The sequence below is a fragment of the Macaca nemestrina genome, chromosome 18 (genome assembly GCF_043159975.1).
Source record: "Macaca nemestrina isolate mMacNem1 chromosome 18, mMacNem.hap1, whole genome shotgun sequence".
Taxonomy (NCBI): Eukaryota; Metazoa; Chordata; class Mammalia; order Primates; family Cercopithecidae; genus Macaca; species Macaca nemestrina.
Window position 1 is genome coordinate 21,185,491 of NC_092142.1, and position 23,727 is coordinate 21,209,217.

General features: G+C 44.7%; 3 protein-coding genes across 10 annotated transcripts in view; 2 read left to right on the forward strand and 1 right to left on the reverse strand.

The window, feature by feature from the left end:
• LOC105485008 (methyltransferase 9, His-X-His N1(pi)-histidine) overlaps positions 1 to 9,476 on the forward strand; it is a 50,695-nt gene extending 41,219 nt beyond the window's left edge. The window contains exon 5 of one of the 3 annotated variants that reach the window (XM_011747158.3): positions 8,768 to 9,476. In XM_011747158.3, coding sequence (XP_011745460.2) covers positions 8,768 to 8,973 — 206 coding nt within the window. In that variant the 3' untranslated portion in view covers positions 8,974 to 9,476. Of the gene's footprint in view, positions 1 to 5,736; positions 5,778 to 8,767 lie in introns of those variants that run through there. The other 2 variants (XM_011747159.3, XM_071084234.1) reach the window with 2 other exon arrangements.
• Positions 1 to 23,727, reverse strand: part of LOC105485007 (immunoglobulin superfamily member 6) — a 67,723-nt gene that overhangs the window by 9,513 nt on the left and 34,483 nt on the right. The window contains exons 2-3 of one of the 2 annotated variants that reach the window (XM_071084235.1): positions 6,046 to 6,510; positions 449 to 808 (exon numbers count right to left, since the gene is read on the reverse strand). In XM_071084235.1, coding sequence (XP_070940336.1) covers positions 449 to 808; positions 6,046 to 6,112 — 427 coding nt within the window. In that variant the 5' untranslated portion in view covers positions 6,113 to 6,510. Of the gene's footprint in view, positions 1 to 448; positions 809 to 6,045; positions 6,528 to 23,727 lie in introns of those variants that run through there. The other variant, XM_011747157.2, reaches the window with a different exon arrangement.
• LOC105485009 (otoancorin) overlaps positions 17,834 to 23,727 on the forward strand; it is a 96,169-nt gene continuing 90,275 nt past the window's right edge. For 2 of the 5 annotated variants that reach the window (XM_011747162.2, XM_011747163.2), the window contains exon 1: positions 17,881 to 18,102. The gene's annotated coding sequence lies outside the window, so the exon portion shown is untranslated. Of the gene's footprint in view, positions 18,103 to 23,727 lie in introns of all 5 variants that reach the window. The other 3 variants (XM_011747161.2, XM_071084231.1, XM_071084230.1) reach the window with 3 other exon arrangements.

A 23,727-nucleotide genomic window follows, 5' to 3' on the forward strand; every position in this document is an offset into this window, starting at 1 on the left:
TCTGTCGCCCAGACTGGAGTGCAATAGTGTGATCTCGGCTCACTGCAGCCTTCGCCTCCTGGGTTACAAGCAATTCTCCTGCCTCGGCCTCCCAAGTAGCTGGGACTACAGGTGCATGCCACCACACTCAGCTAAGTTCTGTATTTTGAGTAGAGATGGGGTTTTACCATGTTGACTAGGCTGGTCTTGAACTCCCGACCTCAAGTGATTTTGCCTGCCTCAGCCTCCCAAAGTGCTGGGATTACAGGTGTGAACCACCACACCCAGCCAGTTGGAGTAGTTCTTTAGTCCAAACCTCATGGTGACTTGTGCTCAGATCACACCCTTCACTGGCTAGGGTATTAACATAGCAAATTTATCTCCTGATTTCTGCTTGTGAGTGAGGTAATGGTTTTACAGGCCTGAACAAGATGCAGTGATGCACTGAAATAAAGCCTCGCTGACTGACCTCTTACCACCAGTGTGGTCCCTCCTCCTGTCTGCTTAGCTCTCGCTTCCGGCACACTGGGGAATGCTATTCCACAGATGTAAATTGCACTGTCGTTTGCAGTCACTCTGTTTACAGTGAGGGAAACTTGGTTTTCCATGAAGGCTTCCCTCACTGTGAACTTGTCTGCCTCACTTTTGCACCCGTCCAAGCACAGGTTCTCAGGCTGTTGAGTCCCGTAGCGAAACCACAGGCGTGTTGGTTGCTCAGAAGGGCATCCGGTTGCGGAGAAGGTACACTTTATGGTGACGGCCTCGTGAGTGTAGTCCACTTCTAGGTACCATGGTTGTGTGACAGAGACAGTACAGGCGCCCACAGCACCTGCGGGAGGAAGCAGATGAGTGGGTTAATGGGCCTGTCACCTCACTGTCTGCGCTTTTATTTTACTTATATTTTTGAGTTAGGAAACCCAGCCATTCTGTTATTTTTCTTACCTTAATTCCAATATAAATAAGACTAAAAACAGACACCAGTGGTCCTCACTTGTCCCAACTCCTGTTTTTTGACCTTGACTTGCTGGGTCACATGATGTCTGTTGACTTGAGGCCAGCCCTAGAGAGGCTTCAGGGGAACAGAGCCCTGCACAGAGGTGGCACTGTATTGGAGTCAGAAGTTTGGGGTCTGTCTGTGACTCTTGCTCCTTACAAGCTTTCCTTCGATCCAGTCACTTAATCTCCCAGCCCACCTTCTTGTCCACACCCTGGCCTCCCCAGAGTGCTGTGCTCAGTGTGGTAACCTGTGTCCCCAGACAAACGCTGCTGTCGCTGATGGAGCCTATGAACAGCAGCGATGTTTGTGCTTTGTGGGAGTTGAGATCGCCAGGAATTCATGGCCATTCACAATTGTTCCTTTGTGAGCCTCATGTCCCTTTGGGAAACATGATAAAAGGCAAGATGTACACCTGTGGAAATGCAGCCCTGGCTTAGCCCACCACGTCTTTGATTACTGAGCAGGGACCAAATGAGTTCGCCAGGCCATAGCTAAGCAGATTTGGTTTCTTCCTGGCGTGTGTGCTGCATTGTAGGCCCTTGTAGCATTTATCTTATTTAATTAACAGGATTGTGATAAAGGGCACAGACTTGAGTTCAGATCCTAGCTCTGCCTGTTCCCAGCATTATAATCTCAGGATCTCAATTTCCTCATTAGCAAATGAGGATAGTATTGTTGACCTCATGCAGTTAGTGTGACATTCAAGACGATGCCTAGGAAGTGTTTACCTGCCTAAGTTATAGTAAGTATTAAATACAAGGGAGCGATCGCTGCTGCAGCCGCCACTGCTACTGTTTCCACAGTGTCAGATGGCTGTTTGAGAGATGGTTGTGGATGTCTATCCATGAGGTGTTCACAGAACTGGGATGAGTCACCCAGTCCAGTGCACTGTCCACCATGTGGTGCTCTTCCAAGTTACGAGGATTGAGTCCCCCACCTTGGCCTTCATATCCCGGGCATGTGAAGCTGGAAAGCCACTGGAGTGCACAAATGGAAAGACCCACCCTAAACCCTTCTTGCGGCAGGGGAGGCCATAGGTAAAATAGTATTGGTTGAGACAAATTGGAATTTGTCAAGTTTTTGGTCTGACTTCCGCCTGGTCATATGTTCCCAAATGGTCCTATTTGTGTGAGTTTGTCCTTTGCTACTGTAAATGAAATTGACAAGTCATCCAGGTGGACTGATGCTTACTTTTCAGACAGGGGCGTTTTTTCTCTTATCGTTTCTCTTATGGATCCCCATTCATAACAGCAGAGGAATTAAAGTTAGAATCATGGCGTTTGTGATGCGAGTCTCTTCTCACCATGTGTTTTTGTTTTTGTTTTTGTTTTTTAGACAGAGTCTCTGTCTCCCAGGCTGGAGTGCAGTGGCGCAATCATGACTCACTGCAACCCTGACCTCCTGCCTTAGCTTCTCAAAAGTAGCTGGGACTACAGGCATGCAGCACTGTGCCCAGCTAATTTTTGTATTTTTTGTAGAGACAGGTCTCGCCTTGTTGCCCAGGCTGGTCTTGAACCTCTAAACTCAAGCGACCCACTTGCCTCGGCCTTCCAAAGTGCTGGGATTACAAGTGTGAGCCACTGTGCCTGGCTTTCTTCTCATCATGTTATATTTTAGTATTTGTGCAATGTGAGATGAGCTGGGAGCTCTGTGGTGACCTGATAAATGCAAACCAGACAAGAGGGTGCAGTCATCTGGAGGAGGCCTGCAAGCTTCTCAGAGCCTCGTGTCTGCGGGAGGCCCAGCTCAGCTCCATCTCCAGCCAAGGGGATTGGATCCCCTCTAAGTCTGATAAATAACAACCTCATGTCTCCTGCCCAGACTCAAGCACCTTACAAGTACAGTGAAACATTTTTTAGTATATTCTGAGTGGAAATTTAAAATGGAATTGGGTCTGCCAAAACTTAGCAAGGTTAATCACTGTCTCAGTCTCAAGTTATCTTTCAGATAATGTTTTTATTCTTATTTATAAAATTATTTTTAAAAAGTGGACGATTCCATTATTTACACATTTTTATTTTTGAGATAGGGTCCCACTGTGTCGCCCAAACTGGAATGCAGTGGTGTGATCTCTGCTTACTGTAGCCTTTGTCTCCTGGGCTCAAGCAATCCTCTCACCGCAGCCTCTGGAGTAGCTGAGACTACAGGTGTGCACCACCATGCCTGGCTAATTTTTTTATTTTTGGTAGAGACAGGGTTTTGTGATGTTGGCCAGCCTGGTCTTACACTCCTGGGCTCAAGCAATCCACTTGCCTCAGCCTTCCAAATCAGGTAGTGTTTCTAAAAGGGAAGCTAAAGAGCCAGGTGTGGTGGTGTGGCCATTAGTCACCGCTACTCAGGAGGCTGTGATGGGAAGCTGATTGAGCCCAGGAATTCCAGGCTGCAGTGAGCTGTGATGGCACCACTGCACTCCAGCCTAGGCAACATTGTGAGACCCTGTCTCTATAAAAGGAATAGAGGCTGGGCGTGGTGGCTCACGCCTGTAATCCTAGCGCTTTGGGATGCCGAGGTGGGCAGATCACCTGAGGTCAGGAGTTCGAGACTAGCCTGGCCAACATGGTAAAACCCTGTCTTTATTAAAAATATGGCCGGGCGCAGTGGCTCAAGCCTGTAATCCCAGCACTTTGAGAGGCCGAGACGGGCGGATCACGAGGTCAGGAGATCGAGACCATCCTGGCTAACACGGTGAAACCCCGTCTCTACTAAAAAATACAAAAAATTAGCCGGGCGCAGTGGCGGGCGCCTGTAGTCCCAGCTACTTGGGAGGCTGAGGCAGGAGAATGGCGTGAACCCGGGAGGCGGAGCTTGCAGTGAGCCGAGATCGCGCCACTGTACTCCAGCCTGGGGCACAGAGCAAGACTCCGTCTCAAAAAAAAAAAAAAAAAAAAAATACAAAAAATTAGCCAGGTGTGATGGTGGATGCCTGTAATCCCAGCTACTTGGGAGGCTGAAGCAGAAGAATCGCTTGAATGTGGGAGTCAGAGGTTGCAGTGAGCCAAGATTGTGCCACTGCACTCCAGCCTGGGTGAAAGAGGGAGACTCTTGTCTCAAAAAAAAAAAAAAAAAAAAAAAAAAAAGGTTGGTGTGGGGGGCGGGTAGCTGACTTTTAACACTTTTCTTCAAAAACTAGTAATATAGGATAAAAACAGGTAATTGTAACTTTGGAATTTCATATCTCTACTTATTTCCACCTTCTTCCCAATTAGTCTGAGTGTGGGAGAAAACCAATTGTAATGATTTCCTATGTGAGCGGGGACTTGTGATGAAACTGTGGTTCCCTCCCCCTACCAGTTAGGCAACCTATTAACAAAAAAGAGAAGTTTGGATATGTCACACCACAGCCTGCTTCTGTGAACAATTTCTTTTAAGAAGCCTCATATTCTAGGAATTGTTTTTTAAAAACAGTATCCAATGAAAAGGTTGAAAATTTATTTCCTCTGTGGAGGGAATAAAAAGATTATTATTATTATTTTAAAAAACCATATTGAGGCTGGACATGGTGGCTCATGCCTGTAATCCCAGCACTTTGGGAGGCCGAGGTGGGCGGATCATGAGGTCAGGAGATTGAGACCATCCTGGCTAACATGGTGAAACCCTGTCTCTACTAAAAATATAAAAACTTAGCCGGGTGTGGCAGCGGGCGCCTGTAGTCCCAGCTACTTGGGAGGCTGAGGCAGGAGAATGGCGTGAACCTGGGAGGCGGAGCTTGCAGTGAGCCAAGATCGCACCACTGCACTCCAGCCTGGGCGACAGCGTGAGGCTCCGTCTCAAAACAAACAAACAAACAAACCATATTGAAAGTAAGTAGAGAACTAATTCTTGACATTTAAACAAAGCTGTCTATCTAGTAAGTAAGAACTAAGTAAATGTCTTGCCATGTTGCCCAGGCTGGAGTGCAGTGACATGATCACAGCTCCCTGTAGCCTCAAACTCCTGGGCTCAAGTGATCCTCCTGCCTCAGCCTCCCAAGTAGGTGGGGCTGCAGGTGCATGCCATCACACCCAGCTATTTTTTTTATTGTGTAGAAATGGGGGTCTCGTTATGTTGTTCATGCTGGTCTTGAACTCCTGGGCTCAAGCGATCCTCCCACCTTGGCCCCCAAACAGGCGTGAACCACCACGCCCAGCCCAAAGCTTTGTTTATGATATTAGATTTCAAATTTCTAACATATCAAAGTAGCAAAGTAGTACAGTCAGCCCCCTGCCATCACATGGCTTTGACCCAATCTTGTTTCTTTTCTCCTCCCACCTACTCCCTCACTCCCATATTATTTTAGAGCAAATTCCATCCATTTTATCTGCATGTCTTTCAGAATATATCTCTAAAAGACAATAATTCTTCTTTAAAATAATGCTAATTAAAAGTCTATGAAAGTAATATATACTTATTAGCAAAAAACAGATTATTAAAAGTAGAAGCAAAAAGTCACCCATAGTCCTTTTGCCTGAAATAACTCCCATTAACATTTTGATGTATTTCTTCACAGATGAGAAAAAATTAATTTTAAGAACTTTTCCCCCTTCCCTGCCCTGTAATGCAAATTGTGTGGGCAAATCTGAGATTATTAGATGCATTGGAAATACTTTCTCTTTTGTAGATAAAAAAACGGGTAGGCAGAATTTTAAAAACATATATTATGGGATTGCTATTCTCTATATAAGGAGTCGTGGCAGTTTTTTTTCTTAAATGAAAAGTACTTTTATAGAAATTGTTCTTTGAAAATATTCAGCAAATAATTGTTTATTGCTTTCTATGTGCAGATCAAGTTTGTATGATAAATTGTTGATGTACCTACAATTTTAAGAATATTTTCAGCCCTTTGTTTGGTCTGATTGTCTCCAAAGCGGCATAATAGCAAAGAGACTTTTCAAGGTTAATATGAAACTTTTTCTCAGCTATTTTTTTATTATCTATTTCTCAGGGGAAAAGGGAAACTTATCCTCTTAGGCAGTTTCCATAATGTTATACATTTAAAAATTAATCTGAAGGAGCTTAAAATATAAATGCATTAGGTGGAAAATAGCAATTGATTTAAATAAAATGAAGGAGGAGAAGAAAAAGAACCTTACCGACACAAAATAGAATGAGGTTGGTTTGCAGATGGCGCGCGATGTTGCTTCTGCTCACAGTCCCCATTTCTGTGTGTGCCGGGGCGGGCTGGGGCGTGTATTTGAAAGGAAAGTTGGCTTTCTTTTTTCAGAAGGGAAGAGCTGAAGAGAGGAACCTCTTATGAAGGAACCATAATCAGGAACTTTTTGAAATTGTGCAAGGATGGTTTGTAACTCAGCTTCACCATTTAACGTTGAGATTTTGGCCTGGAGCACATTTAGAAATGTGCATATCATTTTTTTTTCATGGATTTTACAGTCCTCATAGGTGTTAGATGTTTTTGGGTGAGATTTTGATTTACACGTAGCACATATTCCCAGGAAGAAGGAGTATTGTTTGACAGATAATTCATACTTGGATTTTTCAGAACAGTTCAGTCACCGTCCAGGGTATCTGCTGTGGGTGCCACTCTGGGCCAGTAACTGCTGGGAACAAAGACACAGCAGAAGGAGAAGTGGCTTTGTGTAGAGACAAGAGAAAAGTTAGTAAACAACACATTCTAATGCAGTGAAGAAGTAAATTGTCTATTATTAACTTTTTGTACTCCAGTTTTGAATCCAAAGACACCTGCCTTTCCCCCTTTTTTTGAGACAGGGTCTCTATCACCCAGGTGGGAGTGCAGTGGAAAGATTCAGCTCATTGCAGCCTCAGCTTCCTGAGTAGCTGGGACTACAGGTGTGCACCACCACCCCTGGCCAATTTTTATTTTTTTGTAGATTCTGTGTTGTCTAGGCTAGTCCTGGCCTCAAGCAATTCCCCTGCCTTCGCCTCCCAAAGTGTTAGGATTACAGGTGTGAGCCACTGTGCCTGGCCCAAAGACCCCCTTTTAATATGTTGAGAAACAAATACGTGGGTCCTCTGTCCTCCGTGTCCTCTACCCCAGTGCTTAGTAGTGATTCAGTAAGGGTCTTCTTTGTAAGGCTGCAGAAACAGACTCAGGCTGACTTAAACAAAAGGAAATTTATGCAAGCATTTGAAGGTAGCTCCTAGAGTCACTGGGAGGGCTGGTGAATCTTGTATGGGATCCACAGCCAGGAAGAATGCCTCAAATCACACCGTAAACAGGTCTGAAGAGGATGCTGCTGCCACTGCCAAACACTAGGTGCCATCAGCCCTTTCGTCAGCATCCCTCAACCATTGCCCCGGCCCCTTGGTCTCACTGCCGTTACTCCACCCCCAGAGAAGGAGAAGCTCACATCCCCACTGCTCTGGGTCACTGGCTCTCCATTCCAGGGCGTGGGCAAGTGTGCCTGGCTCAGGCTGCATGCCAGTGCCTCAGCTGCACGGCAGGCCAGGAAAGCGGCTCCCAGGCCTTGCCTCTCTCCCAGACTCTGGGCAGGCAATTCCCCAGACACGGGAAGAGTGTCATCTGCACCACTGAAAATTATGAAAAATCTCTCCACCATGATATGATGTCTGCCCTTGGCATCTGCTCATGATATATTTTCTCATTAACAGAAAGACAGAAAGTTATTCGCAATCTGGTTTTTTTTTTTTTTTTTTTTTTTTTTTGGAGATGGAGTCTCGTTCTGTCACCCAGGCTGGAGTGCAGTGGCATGATCTTCGCTCACTACAAGCTCCACCTCCCAGGTTCACACCGTTCTTCTGCCTCAGCCTCCCAAGTAGCTGGGACTACAGGTGCATGCCGCTACGCCTGGCTGTTTTTTTTTGTATTTTTTTTTAGTAGAAACGGGGTTTCACCGTGTTAGCCAGGATGGTATTGATCTCCTGACCTTGTGATCCACCCGCCTTGGCTTCCCAAAGTGCTGGGATTACAGGTGTGAGCCACCACGCCTAGCCTCAATCTGGTTTTAACATTTCAACAGATGTATGTAGTTTTTGTATCACCATAGTACCTAAAAAGTACCCCCAAAGTTAAATATACTACCATCTCTGTGTGTGTCTATAGTCAGTGCCAGGTTTGTATGTGAATTTGAGGACCTTCCCTAGTTCCCTTGTCCCCCAGGCATCTTCTGCTCATGTTTGGAAATGACTGATAGAGGCTTCATCTCTAGTCGAAGAAATGCCGGACAGTGCATCCGTCCTACTGTTCCACCTCTTTCTGGTCCTGGAGCTTAATGTTAATAAAATTGTTCTGAAAAGGCAAGGAATGAGTCAGTTTCCCTTGAAAAACTCCATGATGATCTGTTTTTATAAATTAAAATCCTTCATGAGCTGTTTTTATTTTCAGCCTAATAAATCTCTTTGGGTAATAAGTTGCCTAAGTTTACTACACCAGTGGTATTTTCTTGCATTTGTCCAAAACTGTCTTTCAAATATTACATGTTACTCTCAGTTGCAGTATTCCAGCATTTAATAACCAGTTTTCTAAACCCATTAACCATTACACCCCCCAGTCAGTCTACTGGCAGATACTACCCAAAACTGTCAGAGAAGATAACAGTGTGGGCCTTGGATCCAGACAAACCTGGGCTTACGTTTCCGTGCTGACACTCATTAACCTTGCAAGTGTGGGCAAGTTCTTCAGCCCTTCTGAGTCTATTCTTTTTATCTCTGTGCCCACCTGTCTCAAAGAGTACCTGGGAAGTATGAAAGAGGTAACTCATGAAGCCCTCAGGCCTGGAACATACCAAGTCCTTGGTGGATATGGCTCCTCCCTGCTTCCCTCTTTAAATCACTTGTTTGTTCAAGAATTTAACTGAATGTTTTTATTTGTATTAGTAGGTGGCAAGTGGGAGAAACCATCAGAAATTTTGGAAATCAAGGGACAGAACTGGGAAGAACAAGTGAATAGTCTGCCTGAAGTTTTCAGAAAAGCCGGTTTTGTTATCGAAGCTTTCACCAGACTGCCATACCTGTGTGAAGGCGACATGTATAATGACTACTACGTTCTGGATGACGCTGTCTTTGTTCTCAAACCAGTATAAACACGTGGAGGTCGAAGTCTTCAGAGTCCACATCCTCTGGGATGTGCCCTTGGAAGAGGGTCTGTGTTCACAGTGATGTGAAGGGAGGACCCTTGGGGACCGCCATTCTAAATATCATGTAGGAATTTAAAAAGCCAAAATACTAATTATTTCTTTGTAGTGTGTAAAGGAATGTTTTTAAAAGACAAAAACCCAACTCTTTGTGAATTTTTATCAACTCTTTACTCAGAGCCACTCTCCAACGCAGGTCACACTCCAATTATGATGGAAGATATTTTTTATACTTAATTACAGTAGGGACTCATTCCCAGACAAAGCAATAGTCACGACTTCATGGAACCAATCAATGGATTGTTTTTTGAAGACTGGCAATAAAGCTGTCCATCCAATTCCAAATACTGGTTTTAAGGTATAGCCGCTGATATTCTTTCATGTTTAGAATTCTTTCTGTTATTATTCAAGAAAATGTTTTTAATCATGCTAATAAACTTTTTTGGAGATGACTTTGGCATCATGTTTGAATTAATATAAGGCTCCCCTAGCATTTTTTATTGGTTTGGCTTCAGGAGTACCCAAATAGTAGCATTATGTGAATGACGCAGATAATTTGAATAGCGGGGAAGGAAGGCTTCAGACTGGGGGGAAGGGGAGATGATTGCAAATTGCAGTGAACACTGAGGCAGTAAAAAAAACCAAAAACAAAAACAAAAACCCAGCCTCATTCAGATATAGAACTTCAGGGACCACCTCCACTCCCCAGTTAATGCTGCTGTGAAAATGCAAAATAACCTGGTTCTGACTTTTCATTGCTCATGTCCCACACACTGAACTTTTGTTTTTTTCTGGACAATCTCAGGTTCTCAGAATTGAAACATTCAGTTTTGTCTACTGACAAAATGCAACTAAAAATGTTTTAATTCAACTTCTTACTCTACACTTGTATACCTCTCTCCCAGAGCTTGGCTCTTCCCTGAAATCCTTAAAGGAGTTTATTATTTGCCAAGAATATGGTTTGATGAAGACCGTGTCAGACTCATGCATTCTGGAATCCGTGAGTGCCTCCAACCATAAACCCAGAAACGCTGCAATAAGGAACCCATTAGCAAGATCAATAACCGTTGTGGATATTCCAAAGAGCAGAGCACTTAACCCAGAATCTGAAATCTCAGTAATAACAGAAATGTCGATATGAGATTGTGGTTATTAACAATATGTTATTCTCACAAGTTTATTTCTTTTTTCATCCAGGTGTTTCATTAAGTATTCTCATTTATATGTTCACAGAAGTCATCAGATCAACACAGTCACTCCAACACCTGGGTATAAAGGCGAATTAAAACCTGAAGAATTACTTTATTATTCATTAAGAACTGCATTCCCACATCCTCACACCAATATCTTCCACTGTTACTGTGCAGTCATACTAAGAGTTGGGTTATGTGATTTATGCAAAATTGTTATTGGTGTGTTCTAATGATTTTTTTCCAGGAATTCAAATAAGTGAAGTACAAATACTTAGCACCATAGATTGTAAAAATAGAAAGAAGAAATGAGAAAACTTAATGTCGTTCTTGTACAGCTGAGTTTTGCTTCTTTATAAACTGTCTGTCAAAATCAGGGGTTGCTGTTAGACTGTCAAGCAGAAGTGATGGATGTTCAAAGAGGCGGGTTGCCCCAGTGTTTTCTAACTTTCAAGGTGAGAATTTTATGTTCTAATAAGAAAAATACAACTCATTTTTAACCACCCCCCAAAACAGAGAAAACACATACATTTATGCATTTTAAAGATAAAAGTAGTTTCTCAAAAAAAATCAGTAGTTTCTCTGAAAACCAGCTTATTAAAAGTGCTGTTTTATGGTGAAAATTGAAACCAAATCCACTCACATTTCGTATCGGGTCTTGAAATTCTTGGTGGTGTGTCACCATTCCACTAGATGGCAGTGTTGCTTACTGAGTGTCAATGGCTTTTTTCCCCCTAAATGGAATCATGTTTTTCTCCCCACAAAGTACAATAAAGCTGCCTTGTCTGCACCATTCCTCGTGTAAGTGCTTCATATCAAGTTAAGACTCTACTAGAGAAATTAAGAAGAGCTTTATTTGTGGTCAAAGCAAGCTAACCAATTGACCTTAAAGGTTGAAATGCAAGCTACACCTGTGATTCCTAGCTCCCTGCACCTGCATTTTAAGCTCCTAAAGTGCTCAGACCACTGATCTCAGAGAGGAAAGGAGGTACAATGCCCTTAGTCATTTATCGCTTGTATAGAGTAGTTAAAAGCAATACTGTATTTTCTGCCATCCAGTGTGACCTGTCGTCAGTTTTTACATGGTTGGCTTTTAACAGAAAAAAAGTCGGGTTGGAAAATAAAATGTAGATGTTTCAAGTCTTCCTGAGCAAAGCTTTGTTTTCCCTTGGTTCTGAGTATAGTATTAATAGGCTATACTGAGTATGTTAATTACAGTATTAATGAAGCAAGATGTTTTCATTAATTGCTTCCCACTATTTGGTTACTGATAGAGGTGTTCCATGATGCTTTTTCTCTAGCAATGACAGTAGAGTATCATGGGCTGCCAGTGGCTACAGTGGCCTACCATGTTAGTGCAGATGCTTAAGCACCCCCCAGTTACCTTATATCCAGTGCTTCCACTGGCTGGAAGATAGTGCATGGAATCAGGGCAGCCTGGACTGAGTTGTACTGTCTAGGAGTGCACTGAGCACAAAACTGGGCTCATAAGTAACTTGAAACAAATCAGCACTATGTTGCCTAGGCTGATCTTAAACTCCTGGCCTCAAGTGATCCTTCCACCTTGGCCTCCCAAAGTGTTGGGACTACAGGTGTGAGTCACTGCCCCTGGCCTTGCACTCCCTTTATCTTGCAAAACTGAAACTGTGTTCATAAACAAGAACTCTCCATTCTCTCCACCCCGTCCTCTGGCAACTCTCATTCTACTTTCTGTCCCTTTGACTACTCTTGGTAGTCATGATCCGCCCCATGATCCAGTCACCTCCTATATAATTGGAATTATACAGTATTTGCCTTTTTGCGACCGGCTTATTCCTCCTTCCCCTCCCCCTCCTCCTCCTTTTTTTTTTTTTTCTCTGAGATGGAGTCTCACTCTGTTGCCCAGGCTGGAGTGCAATGACACAATCTCAGCTCACTTCAACCTTTGTCTCCCGGGTTCAAGCAATCCTGCCTTAGCCTCCTGAGTAACTATGATTACAGGTGTGCACCACCATGCCTGGCTAATTTTTGTATTTTTAGTAGAGATGGGGGTTTCACCATGTTGGCCAGGTTGGTCTCGAACTCTTGACCTTGTGATCCACCTGCCTCGGCCTCCCAAAGTGCCAGGATTACAGGCATGAGCCACCGCGCCCGGCCCATGACTGGCTTCTTTCACTTAGTACAATGCCCTCAGGATTCACCAATGTTGTAGAGGGTGTCGGAATTAACTTCCTTTTTTTTTTTTTTTTTTTTTTGAGATGTCTCTTTCCGTCCTCCAGGCTGGAGTTCAGTGGCGTGATCACGGATCGCTGCAACCTCCGCCTCCTGGCTTCAAGCCATTTTCCTGCCTCAGCCTCCTGAGTAGCTGAGGTTACAGGCACCTGCCCCCACGCCTGGCTAATTTTTGTATTTTTAGTAGAGACAGGGTTACACCATGTTGGCCAGGTTGGTCTCAAACTCCTGACCTCAGGTGATCCACCTGCCTCGGCCTCCCAAAGTGCTGGGATTACAGGCGTGAGCCACCTTGCTGGCCAGAATTTCCTTCCTTTTTAAGGCTGAATAATCTTATTGTATGGATAGACCATATTTTGCTTATCCATTAGTGTGCTGATGAACTCTTGGGTTGCTACTGTCTTTTAGCTGTTCTGAATAACCCTGCTGTGAACATGAGTGTACAAGTATCTTGTGACCCTGCTTTTAATTCTTTTGGGTATATAACCAGAAGTGAAATTACTGGATCATGTGGTAATTCTATTTTTAATTATTTGAGGAACCACAATGTTGTTTTCTGCACCATTTAACATTTTTGCCAACAGTTCACAACCATTCCAATTTCTCCACATCTTCACCAACATTATCTTGTTTTATTTTGAGATGGAGTCTTGCTCTGTCACCCAGGCTGGAGTGCAGGCGCGATCTCAGCTCACTGCTACCTCCATCTCTTGGGTTCAAGTGATTCTCCTGCCTCAACCTCCTGAGTATCTGGGATTACAGGCACCTACCACCACGCTTGGCTAATTTTTGTATTTTTAGTAGAGACGGGTTTCGGGGTTTCGCCATGTTGGCCAGGCTGGTCTCAAACTCCTGACCTCAGTTGATCTGCCAGCCTTGGCCTCCCAAAGTGCTGAGATTACAGATGTGAGCCACCATGTCCAGCTATTTTATTTATTTATTTATTTTTTAGTAGTAGTAGCTATCCTGTTGGTGTAAGACAGTAGCTTGTGGTTTTGATTTGCATTTCCCTAATGACTAGTGCATCATTTGTTTTTATAGTACAACTTGTATGGCATTTGGCTTCATTTACTAGTAAACTGTGCTTTGTAGCTTGCTATCTATATCGGTATCACTGAATTGGAGTCAGTATTCAGTGATAACAAAATACTTCTTTTTCACTGTGAAATTTTATACTTTTGGAGAACTGGGAGAATATTATTACATGACTGAACTTAAGAATTCCCTCTGGATTTGGGTCAGTATGCTGTATTCACATGGATTAAATAATATGCTTTTGTTACAAAGTCACTTTAAAATTACTTTCAATACATGTAAAATGAAAAATAAATATTTTTTCTCTCAAGTAAATGACCATGTAAATTGGGATGTCTTATATACCTGTACTTCTTAAGTTCTGGAAATAAGAACAGATAGAATGCCCAAATGCTGTTTTCTTATATCCTGTTTAGGATTCAACACAGAACGTTGGTTTTAAATGACTGTGAACTCTCAACACTTTTCCAAATGCCAGAGTTCAAGCGAATACACTGGCAATTATTTTATTCTTTTTTTTTGAGATGAAGCCTTCCTCTGTTGCCCAGGCTGGAGTGCAGTGGTGCAATCTCGGCTCACTGCAGCCTCCACCTCCTGGGTTCAAGTGATTCTCCTGCCTCAGCCTCCCAAGTAGCTGGCATTACAGGCATGTGCCACCATGCCCCACTAATTTTTGTATTTTTAGTAGAGATGGGGTTTTGCCCTGTTGGTCACGCTGGTCTCAGACTCCTGACCTCAGGTGATCCACCCGCCTTGGCCTCCCAAAGTGCTGGGATTATAGGTGTGAGCCACCTCGCCCAGCCTCCATCTTGTTTTTATTTTCCATTATAAGTAACACGTTTGTATTAGTCATTTCTCACACTGCTATAAAGACATGCTTGCCACTGGGTAATTTATAACGAAAAGAGGTTTAATTGGCTCATGGTTCTGCAGGGTGTATAGGCTTCTGCTTCTAGGGAGGCCTCAGGAAACAGAATCATGGTGGAAAGTGAAGGGGAGGCCAGCGTATCTTACACGGTGGAAGCAGGACTAAGAGAGAGCCAAGAAGGTACCACACACTTTTAAACAACCGAGCACGGCCAGACGCGGTGGCTCACGTCTGTAATCCCAGCACTTTGGGAGGCCGATGAGGGCGGATGACGAGGTCAGAATATCGAGACCATCCTGGCTAGTACGGTGAAACCCCGTCTCTACTAAAAAAACACAAAAAAATTAGCCGGGCGCGGTGGCGGGCGCCTGTAGTCCCAGCTACTCGGGAGGCTGAGGCAGGAGAATGGTGTGAACCCGGGAGGCGGAGCTTGCAGCGAGCGGAGATCGTGCCACTGCACTCCAGCCTGGGAGACGCAAGACTCCGTCTCAAAATAAAATAAAATAAAATAAAATTAAAAAAATAAAATAAAATAAAATAAAATAAAATAAAATAAAAGAAACAACCCAGCACTCATTCACTATCACGAAAGCAGTATTGAGGGGGAAGTCAGTCCCATGATCCAATCGCCTCCTACCAGGCCCCTCCTCCAACACTGGGAATTACAATTCCACGCGAGATTTGGGTGAGGACACAAATCCAAACCATATCAACGTTCATTGCAGAAAAAGTATAAAATGAAAATTAACTTTACTTACCCCATAACCTTGAGAGAACCACTACTGACAATTTGGTTTATGCCTTCCAGACTTTTTTTTTTTTTTCTGTGCATGTATGTATCACACATTTATAAACCTTTAAACATTAAAATATGTAAAAATGAAAAGGTCCTTTTATTTTTCTGAGACGAGTCATGTGAGACTCCTAGACACCTATATTATAAATCAAAAATTGACAAAGGATGGAACCCATTTCCTGAAGTTAAGCTTTTTTTTTTTTTTTTTTTTTTTTTGAGAAAGAGTCTCACTCTGTCGCCCAGGCTGGAGTGCAGTGGCATGATCTTGGCTCACTGCAAGCTCTGCCTCCCGGGTTCATGCCATTCTCCTGCCACAGCCTCTCGGGTAGCTGGGACTACAGGCGCCCGTCACCACGCCTGGATAATTTTTTGTATTTTTAGTAGAGACAGGGTTTCACCGTGTTAGCCAGGATGGTCTCGATCTCCTGACCTCGTGATCTGCCCGTCTCAGCCTCCCAAAGTGCTGGGATTACAGGCGTGAGCCACCGTGCCTGACCGAGGTTCAGCTTTTTTATTTAAATGACTAAACAAAGACCCTGGGGATAAAAGGATGTTTTTGAGGATGCTGGACATTAGCGTTATATAAATTACTATCAGATGGGCAGCAGAATGCTACAGTTGGCCATTTCTGAAGATAATGTTTTAATTGTGCCACTGAAAAACTAATGTTAGCACTGGGCATTTCAGTAATTACTTTGAAATATTATGGATATTAGACATGTTTCATTAAATGTGAAGGATTGCAACGAAACCTCTTGAGTCCACGATTATATTTTCATTAGGAAAGATACAAAACAGTTATGCATAATCTTGTCATGCAAAGCTAATATTTTCATGCATTGCCTTCCAGATTGTTTTTTAATTTTTTTTTTTTTTGAGGCAGAGTCTTACTCTGTTGCCCAGTGCAGTAGTATGATCTCAGCTCACTGCAACCTCTGCCTCTCGGGTTCAAGGGATTCTCCTGCCTCAGCCTCCTGAATAGCTGGGATTACAGGTGTGCACTACCGTGCAAACTCATTTTTGTATTTTTAGTAGAGATGGGGTTTCGCTGTGTTGGCCAGGCTGGTCTTGAACTCCTGACCTTAAGTGATTCATCCACCTCAGTCTCCCGAAGTGTTGGAATTACAGGCCTGAGCCACCCCACCGGCCTTGCCTTCTAGTTTTTTGCTTTGTTTTGTTTTGTTTTTGAGACAGAGTCTTGCTCTGTTGTCCAAGCGGGAGGGCAGTGGTGCCATCTCAGATCACCGCAACCTCCGCCTCCCCAACTCATGCAATTCTCCTGCCTCAGCCTCCCAAGTAATGATGATTACAGGCACCTACCACCATGCCCGGCTAATTTTTGTATTTTTAGTAGAGACGAGGTCTCACCATGTTGGCCAGGCTGGTCTCAAACTCTTGACCTCTAGTGATCAGCCTGCCTTGGTCTCCCAAAGTGCTGGGATTACAGGTGTGAGGCTCTGTACCCAGCCCCTAGCTTCTAGTTTTAATAAAAGTTCAAATACATGTATTTCTTAACATTCGGCTTTTTTGTTTTGGATATAAAATTATTTCCTTGTGCTAATTATGTGGTCTTTGTTGAGAACAATTTTAATTACTATGTGATCCACAGCGTTTATGTATCCATTTATTTAAACATTTCCTTACTGGTGGACATTTAGGATGAATTATTTTCTACTACTCCGTGTATGTATATATCTAAGTCATACTATTAATTATTTTTATTATGGAAAATTCCAAGTACATAAAAAAGAAAGGTTATTACCCCACCCAGCTTAGGCAGTTATCAACACCTGGCCCACCTTGTTTCATCCCTAGTCCCACAACTCCTTGGTTCCACTATTGCCAAGCAAATCCCAGAGGTATCATTTCAGTTTTGTAAATATGTAGCTGTAAAAGATAACCATTCTGAAAAGATAGCCACATTACAATTATTCATTAAGAAACCCGGCTGGGTGCGGTGGCTCACGCCTGTAATCCCAGCATTTTGGGAGGCTGAGGCCGGCGGATCACCTGAGGTCAGGAGTTTAAGACCAGCCTGGCCAACAAGGAGAAACCCTGTCTCTGCTAAAAGTACAAAAAAATAGCCGGGCGTGGTGGTGAGCGCTTGTAATCCTCGTTACTTGGGAGGTTGAGTCAAGCGAATCGCTTGAACTGGGGGGTGGAGGCTGCAGTGAGCCGAGATCTTGCCATTGCACTCGCGCCTGGGCGACAGAGCGAGACTGTGTCTCAAAAAAAAGAAGGAACAAAAGAAAGAAACCCAGCCATTAAATATTCCAGCGACCACATTGCTCCAATTTTCTTATTTTATTTTATTTTTATTTTTATTTTGAGACAGAGTCTTGCTCTGTCGCCCAGGCTGGAGTGCAATGGCAAGATCTCGGCTCACTGCAACCCCCCCCTCCCAGGTTCAAGCAATTCTCCTGCCTCAGCCTCCCAAGTAGCTGGGATTACAGGCGCCCGCCACCGCACCTGGCTAATCTTTGTACTTTTAGTAGAGCCAGGGTTTCGCCCTGTTGGTTAGGCTACTCTCGAACTCCTGGTCTCAAGTGATCCGCCCGCCTTGGCCTCCCAAAAGTGCTGGGATTACAGGCGTGAGCCACCGTGCCCGTCCTATAACTTCTTTTAACGGTTTGAATTCAGATCTAAATAAAGTTCCCACGTGGCGATCGGTGGATAGCTCTCTAGCGCTCTCCATCCTCGCTTCCTCGCTGCTGCTCAGAAGAGTGGCTGGGCAGCAGGCATGTGTGCGTCTTGCACGCTTCGGGTCCAGACAGGAAGCCCCAGGCGGGGACTGTGACCCCCGCCGCTGCCCTGGCGGGGTTCCCACCTGGGCCGCTGCAGGGAGGAGGTTGCAGAGCTGCCGGCTGGCGCCGCCCCTCCGCTCCCCTGCCTGCCCGCGCCCGGCGTGAGCCCGGCGGCCCCGCCCTGCGCCACCTGCCAGCCCGTGGGACTCAGTGCAGCCAAGCCGGGCTCTGCAGGTGAGGCGAGCGCGGGGGCTGGGGCGGAGGACCCGCGGGGCAAAGCGCTCGGGGAGCGGGTGGGCGCTCACTGCTGGGCCTCCCTAGGGAAGGGGCGCAGGTGTGCATGGATGGGGTAGGTGGCGGACCGAGAGAAAGAGGGTGGGCAAAGTGTGGGTGCAGCGGCTTTAAGGGCTTCTGGGATTAGAGGGCACTTGCGGGGAGTGACGAAACTTCGAGAAAAGGAATCCAAAACTACTTAGTAATAGTAATAATAATAACAGCGATGACAACTGTTACAATAACTATCACAATTATTATTTGTTATAATAATATAGCAGCAGTAAAAACAATAGCATCAATAATAATAATAGCTACGATTTATTGCATTCTTATATGTGCCAGTGCTGGCTTACTTCTTTACATGTTTTATGTATAAAGTAATACCTACCTCATAGCAGTTGTGAGGAAGAAATAGAAAAATGCTGGTAAAGGCCAGGGCTCACACCTGTAATCCCAGCACTTTGGGAGGCCGAGGCAGGTGAATCACTTGAGGCCAGGAGTTTGAGACCAGCCTGGCCAACATGGTGAAACCCCATCTCTACTGAAAACACAAATATTAGCCAGGTGCAGTGGCGGGCGCCTGTAAGCCCAGCTACTCTGGAGGCTGAGGCAAGAGAATCGCATGAATCGGGGAGGTGGAGGTTGCAGTGAGCCGAGATCAGGCCACTGCCCTCCAGCCTGGGCAACACGGCGAGACTCTATCTCATATATAAATAAACAAATAAATAAATAAAGTTGATGGTTTTTTGCGAGGGAGGTATGAGTGCCATGCCTATTATGCAGAGGAGGAAATGCAAGCCTATAGAGGTTAAGGAATTTGCCCAATAGCACACAGCTGGTTAAGGCTTGGTTCAGGTTAAAGCTGGGGTCTTATCCCTGGCGTGGCACCCGCCACCTGGAGTTTTAGGTTCAGGGCTGCTGAGCTGAGACTGGAGAGCAAAGCCAGTAAGCGTTGGAATCATTTAGCTCTGGGTTTGCCACCCGGCTGTCCATGCATAGCTGTGTGACCTTGGGCAGGTCACTTGACCTCTTAGAACCCATTTGCTCATCTGTGAAGTAGAGATAATGGTAATGCTTGCCTGAAAGATTCTGCAAGAATTAAGCAAGACAATGTATGTTAGAGGGGCGTGTACTTAGTTCTCTCTCATTAAATGACAGCTGGGATTAAGGTTACTATGGAGCCCAGCAGCTCTGCATCATAACCCCCTCTCTGCTGTTGGCTTGCTGTGTGATCATTCATGTCCACTGAACTTATCTGTGAAACTGAGTATGGTAACCTTCAAGGTTGGTGGAAAGAGTAAATGGCAGGGAGGGTTTGGCGTGATGCTCGTCTCATAGAGGATGCTCAGTGAGACCAGTTTCTTCCTTTCTTTCCTTCTTTTCCTCATTGAATCCAAAGCCATTTGTTCTCAGGAGACGTAGGAGAGAAGAAGGGGAATAGCTGTGCCTGAAGTCTCACTACTAGGGGCAGGGCTGGGACAGGAACTCAAGCCTGGGCATCTCTAGTCCACCAAGCTCCCATCCCCTTGGCTTCTTTGAATTTTTTTTTTTTTTTTTTTTTTTTTTTTAACCAAGGTTTTGCTCTGTCACCCAGGCTGGAGTGCAGTGACATGCGATCACAGCTCACTGTGGCCTCGACCTCCCAAGCTCAGGCAATTCTCCTGCCTCAGCCTCCTGAGTAGCTAGGACTACAAGCACGCACCACCACACCCTGCTAATTTTTTAAATTATTTGTAGAAATGGAGTCTCCCTATGTTGCCCAGGCTGGTCTTGAACTTCTGGACTCAAGTGATCCTCCCGCCTTGGCCTCCCAAAGTGCTGGGGTTACAGGCGTGAGCCACCAAGCCTGGCCCCACTGGACTTCTACAACCATTGTGAACTGGGCCATTCCAACACCAAGCATTTGTAATCAGGCTGGTATTCTATAAGCCACACACATTTGCCTATTTTGCATTAATAGTCATGAAAGGGAATTTTTTTTTTTTTTTTGGTGAAAAATCTCCCAGCTAGTGTCAGTATGCCTAGAGTTATGTGTTCATGACCCAGAGCTTAAATGGAGCAGCCTTGCAGACAGTGAAACTCCATGTAATTGTGAATTAATGATGTGTGTCTGGGCTGGGGTGTCCCAGCAGGAGGGGAACCTTCTAGCATCTTTGCAAATTTCACAGAAGATGAAGTGACTCTGATTCATGGGTTGACCAACTCCCCCGGTTTGCCTGTGACTTTCTGTTTTTGTTTTGTTTTGTTTTGTTTTGAGATGGAGTCTTGCTCTGTTGCCCAGACTGGAGTGCAGTGACCTGATCTAGGCTCACTGCAAGCTCCGCCTCCCAGGTTCACGCCATTCTCCTGCCTCAGCCTCCTGAGTAGCTGGGACTACAGGCGCGTGTCACCACGCCCGGCTAATATTTTTGTATTTTTAGTAGATACGGGGTTTCACCGTGTTAGCCATGATGGTCTCGATCTCCTGACCTCTTGATCTGCCCTCCCCGGCCTCCCAAAGTGCTGGGATTACAGGCGTGAGCAACCGCGCCCGGCCGACTTTCTGGTTTTAAAACAGAAAGCTTTGAGTCCTGGGAAACCTTTTAGTCCCGGGCAACTGGGAGAGTTGATCACCCTGCACATCCAAACGTTCGTAGTTTCTCAGGAAATTGTCTTCATTTCAGGTTTGTGGTTATTGTTGCTGTTTTCGAGTAGTTTTCACCACAGGGATCCTTGCCTGACTGATTTCCTCTAGTCTGCAGCAGGGGAATCTTTCGGTGGGGAAGGGTATGGCCCATAGAGAAAGCTATCAACTCCCAAATCACCATCGCCCTGCCCAATCCTTTCAGTCCTTTTGACCAATCTGCTACAAAAAGTGACCCAAAGGGTCTTTAATGAAAACCAAATCCTGATGTGCTGCAGTTTCTCGCTGGAACAAGGACATTATGCATAGTAGAAAGCAAAGCATCTGTTTCAGTAACCTTAAACCTCTCTGTAGGGTTAATAGAGGGGCCCAAGCAAAGAGCACAAGAAGCCACATTGTCTGGGAAACTGGAGAATTGTGAATGGGGCCAATGCCCCAGGGTGACTGCCCAAAGGGAAGGGAGAAAAAAGGGCCAAAGGTTCCCCAAAGCCCCAAAGGACGCAAACCAGGAAGACTTCTAATTGGAGTTGTGCATTCCAGTTACAGGATGGTGATGGTGGGCCAACACACCTACAAAGTGCTTTGGGATCAGGTGTGCTCCAAACCTGTTAGAATGCATGGCTTTTGGTGTCTGGGGACTTCAAAAGTTTTACTGTTTTTGTTCTGGGCAGTAAAATGAGCATAATTGTTTTCAAAGCTGGTTGTGGACGTCCCCTTGGGGGAAAAATAATCCATTTCCATAACAAGTTACACAATACGGGGGAAATTTGTATTAAAGAATGCTGGGATGCCTATAAATAATTTCAGGAGACCATGAGCGTGCATTATGCATTTCCTTTAATACGGAAAGTTCCTGTTAATACTGAAAGAGGCACGGCGTGGTGTTTGTGTTTGTAATCCCAGTGAGCCTGGAGGCTGAGGTAGGAGGATCATTTGAGGCCAGCAGCTTGAGACCAGCCAGGGCAACATAGCCAGATCCCATCTCTTTTTTTAAAGCATTTAAAAAATACCAGTTGGGCATGGTGGCTCACGCCTGTAGTCCCAGCACTTTACAAAAGTGAGTTGGACGGCTTGCTTGAGCCCAGGAGTTCCAGACTAGCCTAGGCAAAATGGCAAAACCCCATCTCTACAAAAAATACAAAAATTAGCCAGGTGTGGTGGTGCACGCCTGTAGATCCAGCTATTCAGGAGGTTGCGGTGGGAGGATTGCTTGAGCTTGGGAAGTGGAGGGTGCAGTGAGCTGAGATCGCACCACTGCACTCCAGGCTGGGCAAAAGAGTTAGACCCCATTTCAAAAACAAATGAAAAACAAATAATGAAAGAGGGTGGTGTCACATAATTGGGGTATGGGCCACTTGAGAGCCAGGTGATGCAGTTCCAAGTCTTCACTGGACTTGACCCTCTATAGCAGCTTTTAGTGACCCTCCTCCTTCTCCACTTGACCTCAAGGACACCATACTCACCTGGTTTCTCTCCTGGGCCTCTGGCCTTTCCTCTCAGGCCCTCGCCTTAGTTCCTCCTCCTCTGTCTAACCTCTTTTGTTAAAACGCACGATCTCTTTTGTTTTCCTTTTCCTTTTTAAAAACTGTTATGTGGAAAATTTCAAACACATACGAAAGTAGACGTAAAAATAAAATGAACATCCATGTCCCTGGCACTCTGCTTCAATGATAGCCAACCCATAGCCATCCTTGTTTCATCTTTGCCTCCACCTCCCACCCATTTCCCCCCTCCAGCATTATTTTGGAGGCAATCCCAAACATCACATCATTTCTTCTGTAAATATGTAAGGACGTAACTTCAAAACAGGGGTTGGAGGCTGGGCGTGATGGCTCACACCCGTAATCCCAGCACTGTGGGAGGTTGAGGTGGGACCTCCTTGAAGGTCCTACTTGAAGCCAGGAATTTGAAACCAGCCTAAGCAACATAGTAAGACTTTGTTTCCACAAAAACAAAAAACAAAAAACAAAAAACAAAAAACAAAAAAAAAAACAAGTTAGCCAGGTGTGGTGGCATGTGCCTGTCGTTCCAGCTACTTAGGAGACTGAGGTGGGACGATTGCTTGAACCCAGGAGGTCAAGGCTGCAGAGAGCCATGACTGGGCCATTGCACTCCAGCGTGGGTAACAGAGAGAGACTCTGTCTTTAAAAAAAAAAAAAAAAACAATTAAATAATACATAAAATAAAAGAAGGGCTGGCAAACTTTTTCAGTAAGGGAACATGGATTACATATTTTGAGCTTTGGAGGCCGTATGGTCCCTGTCCCAAGTACTCAACTCTGCTATGGTAGCAGGAAGCTGCCATGGACAATAGGCCAACGAATGGGCATGGACATGTGCCAATAAAACGTTATTTATAGACACTGAAATTTAAATTTCACACAGGAAATTTTCATATGCCAATAAATATTATTCTTTTGGTTTCAAAAAACTATTTAAACAACCTAAAAATCATTTTAAGCTCATGAGCCACACAAAATCAGGAAGCCATTTCAATTTGGCCCGTGGGTGGTACTTTACTAACCCCCTCCTTGAAACAATAAGGACTCCTTTAAAAATATAACCACGGTTTCATTATCAAACTTAAAAAACTATTAACAATAATTCTTTAAAATCTTCAAATCAAATTTCCTCAGTTGTCTCACAATTTTGGGGTTTTTTTTGAGACAGGATCTTGTTCTGTCACTCAGGCTGGAGTGCTATAGCATGATCATAGCTCACTGCAGCCTTGAATTCCGGAGCTCAAGAGATCCTCCCATCTCGGTCTCCTGAGTGGCTGGGACTACAGGTGTGCACCACCACGCCAGGCTAAATTTTAAATGTTTTTATAGAGACGGAGTCATGCTGTGTTGCCCAGGCTAGTCTCAAACTGGCCTCAAACAATCCTCCTGAGTTGGCCTCCCAAAGCACTGGAATTAGGCGTGAGCCACTGTGCCTGGCCTAATTTTTGTTTTATTTTAT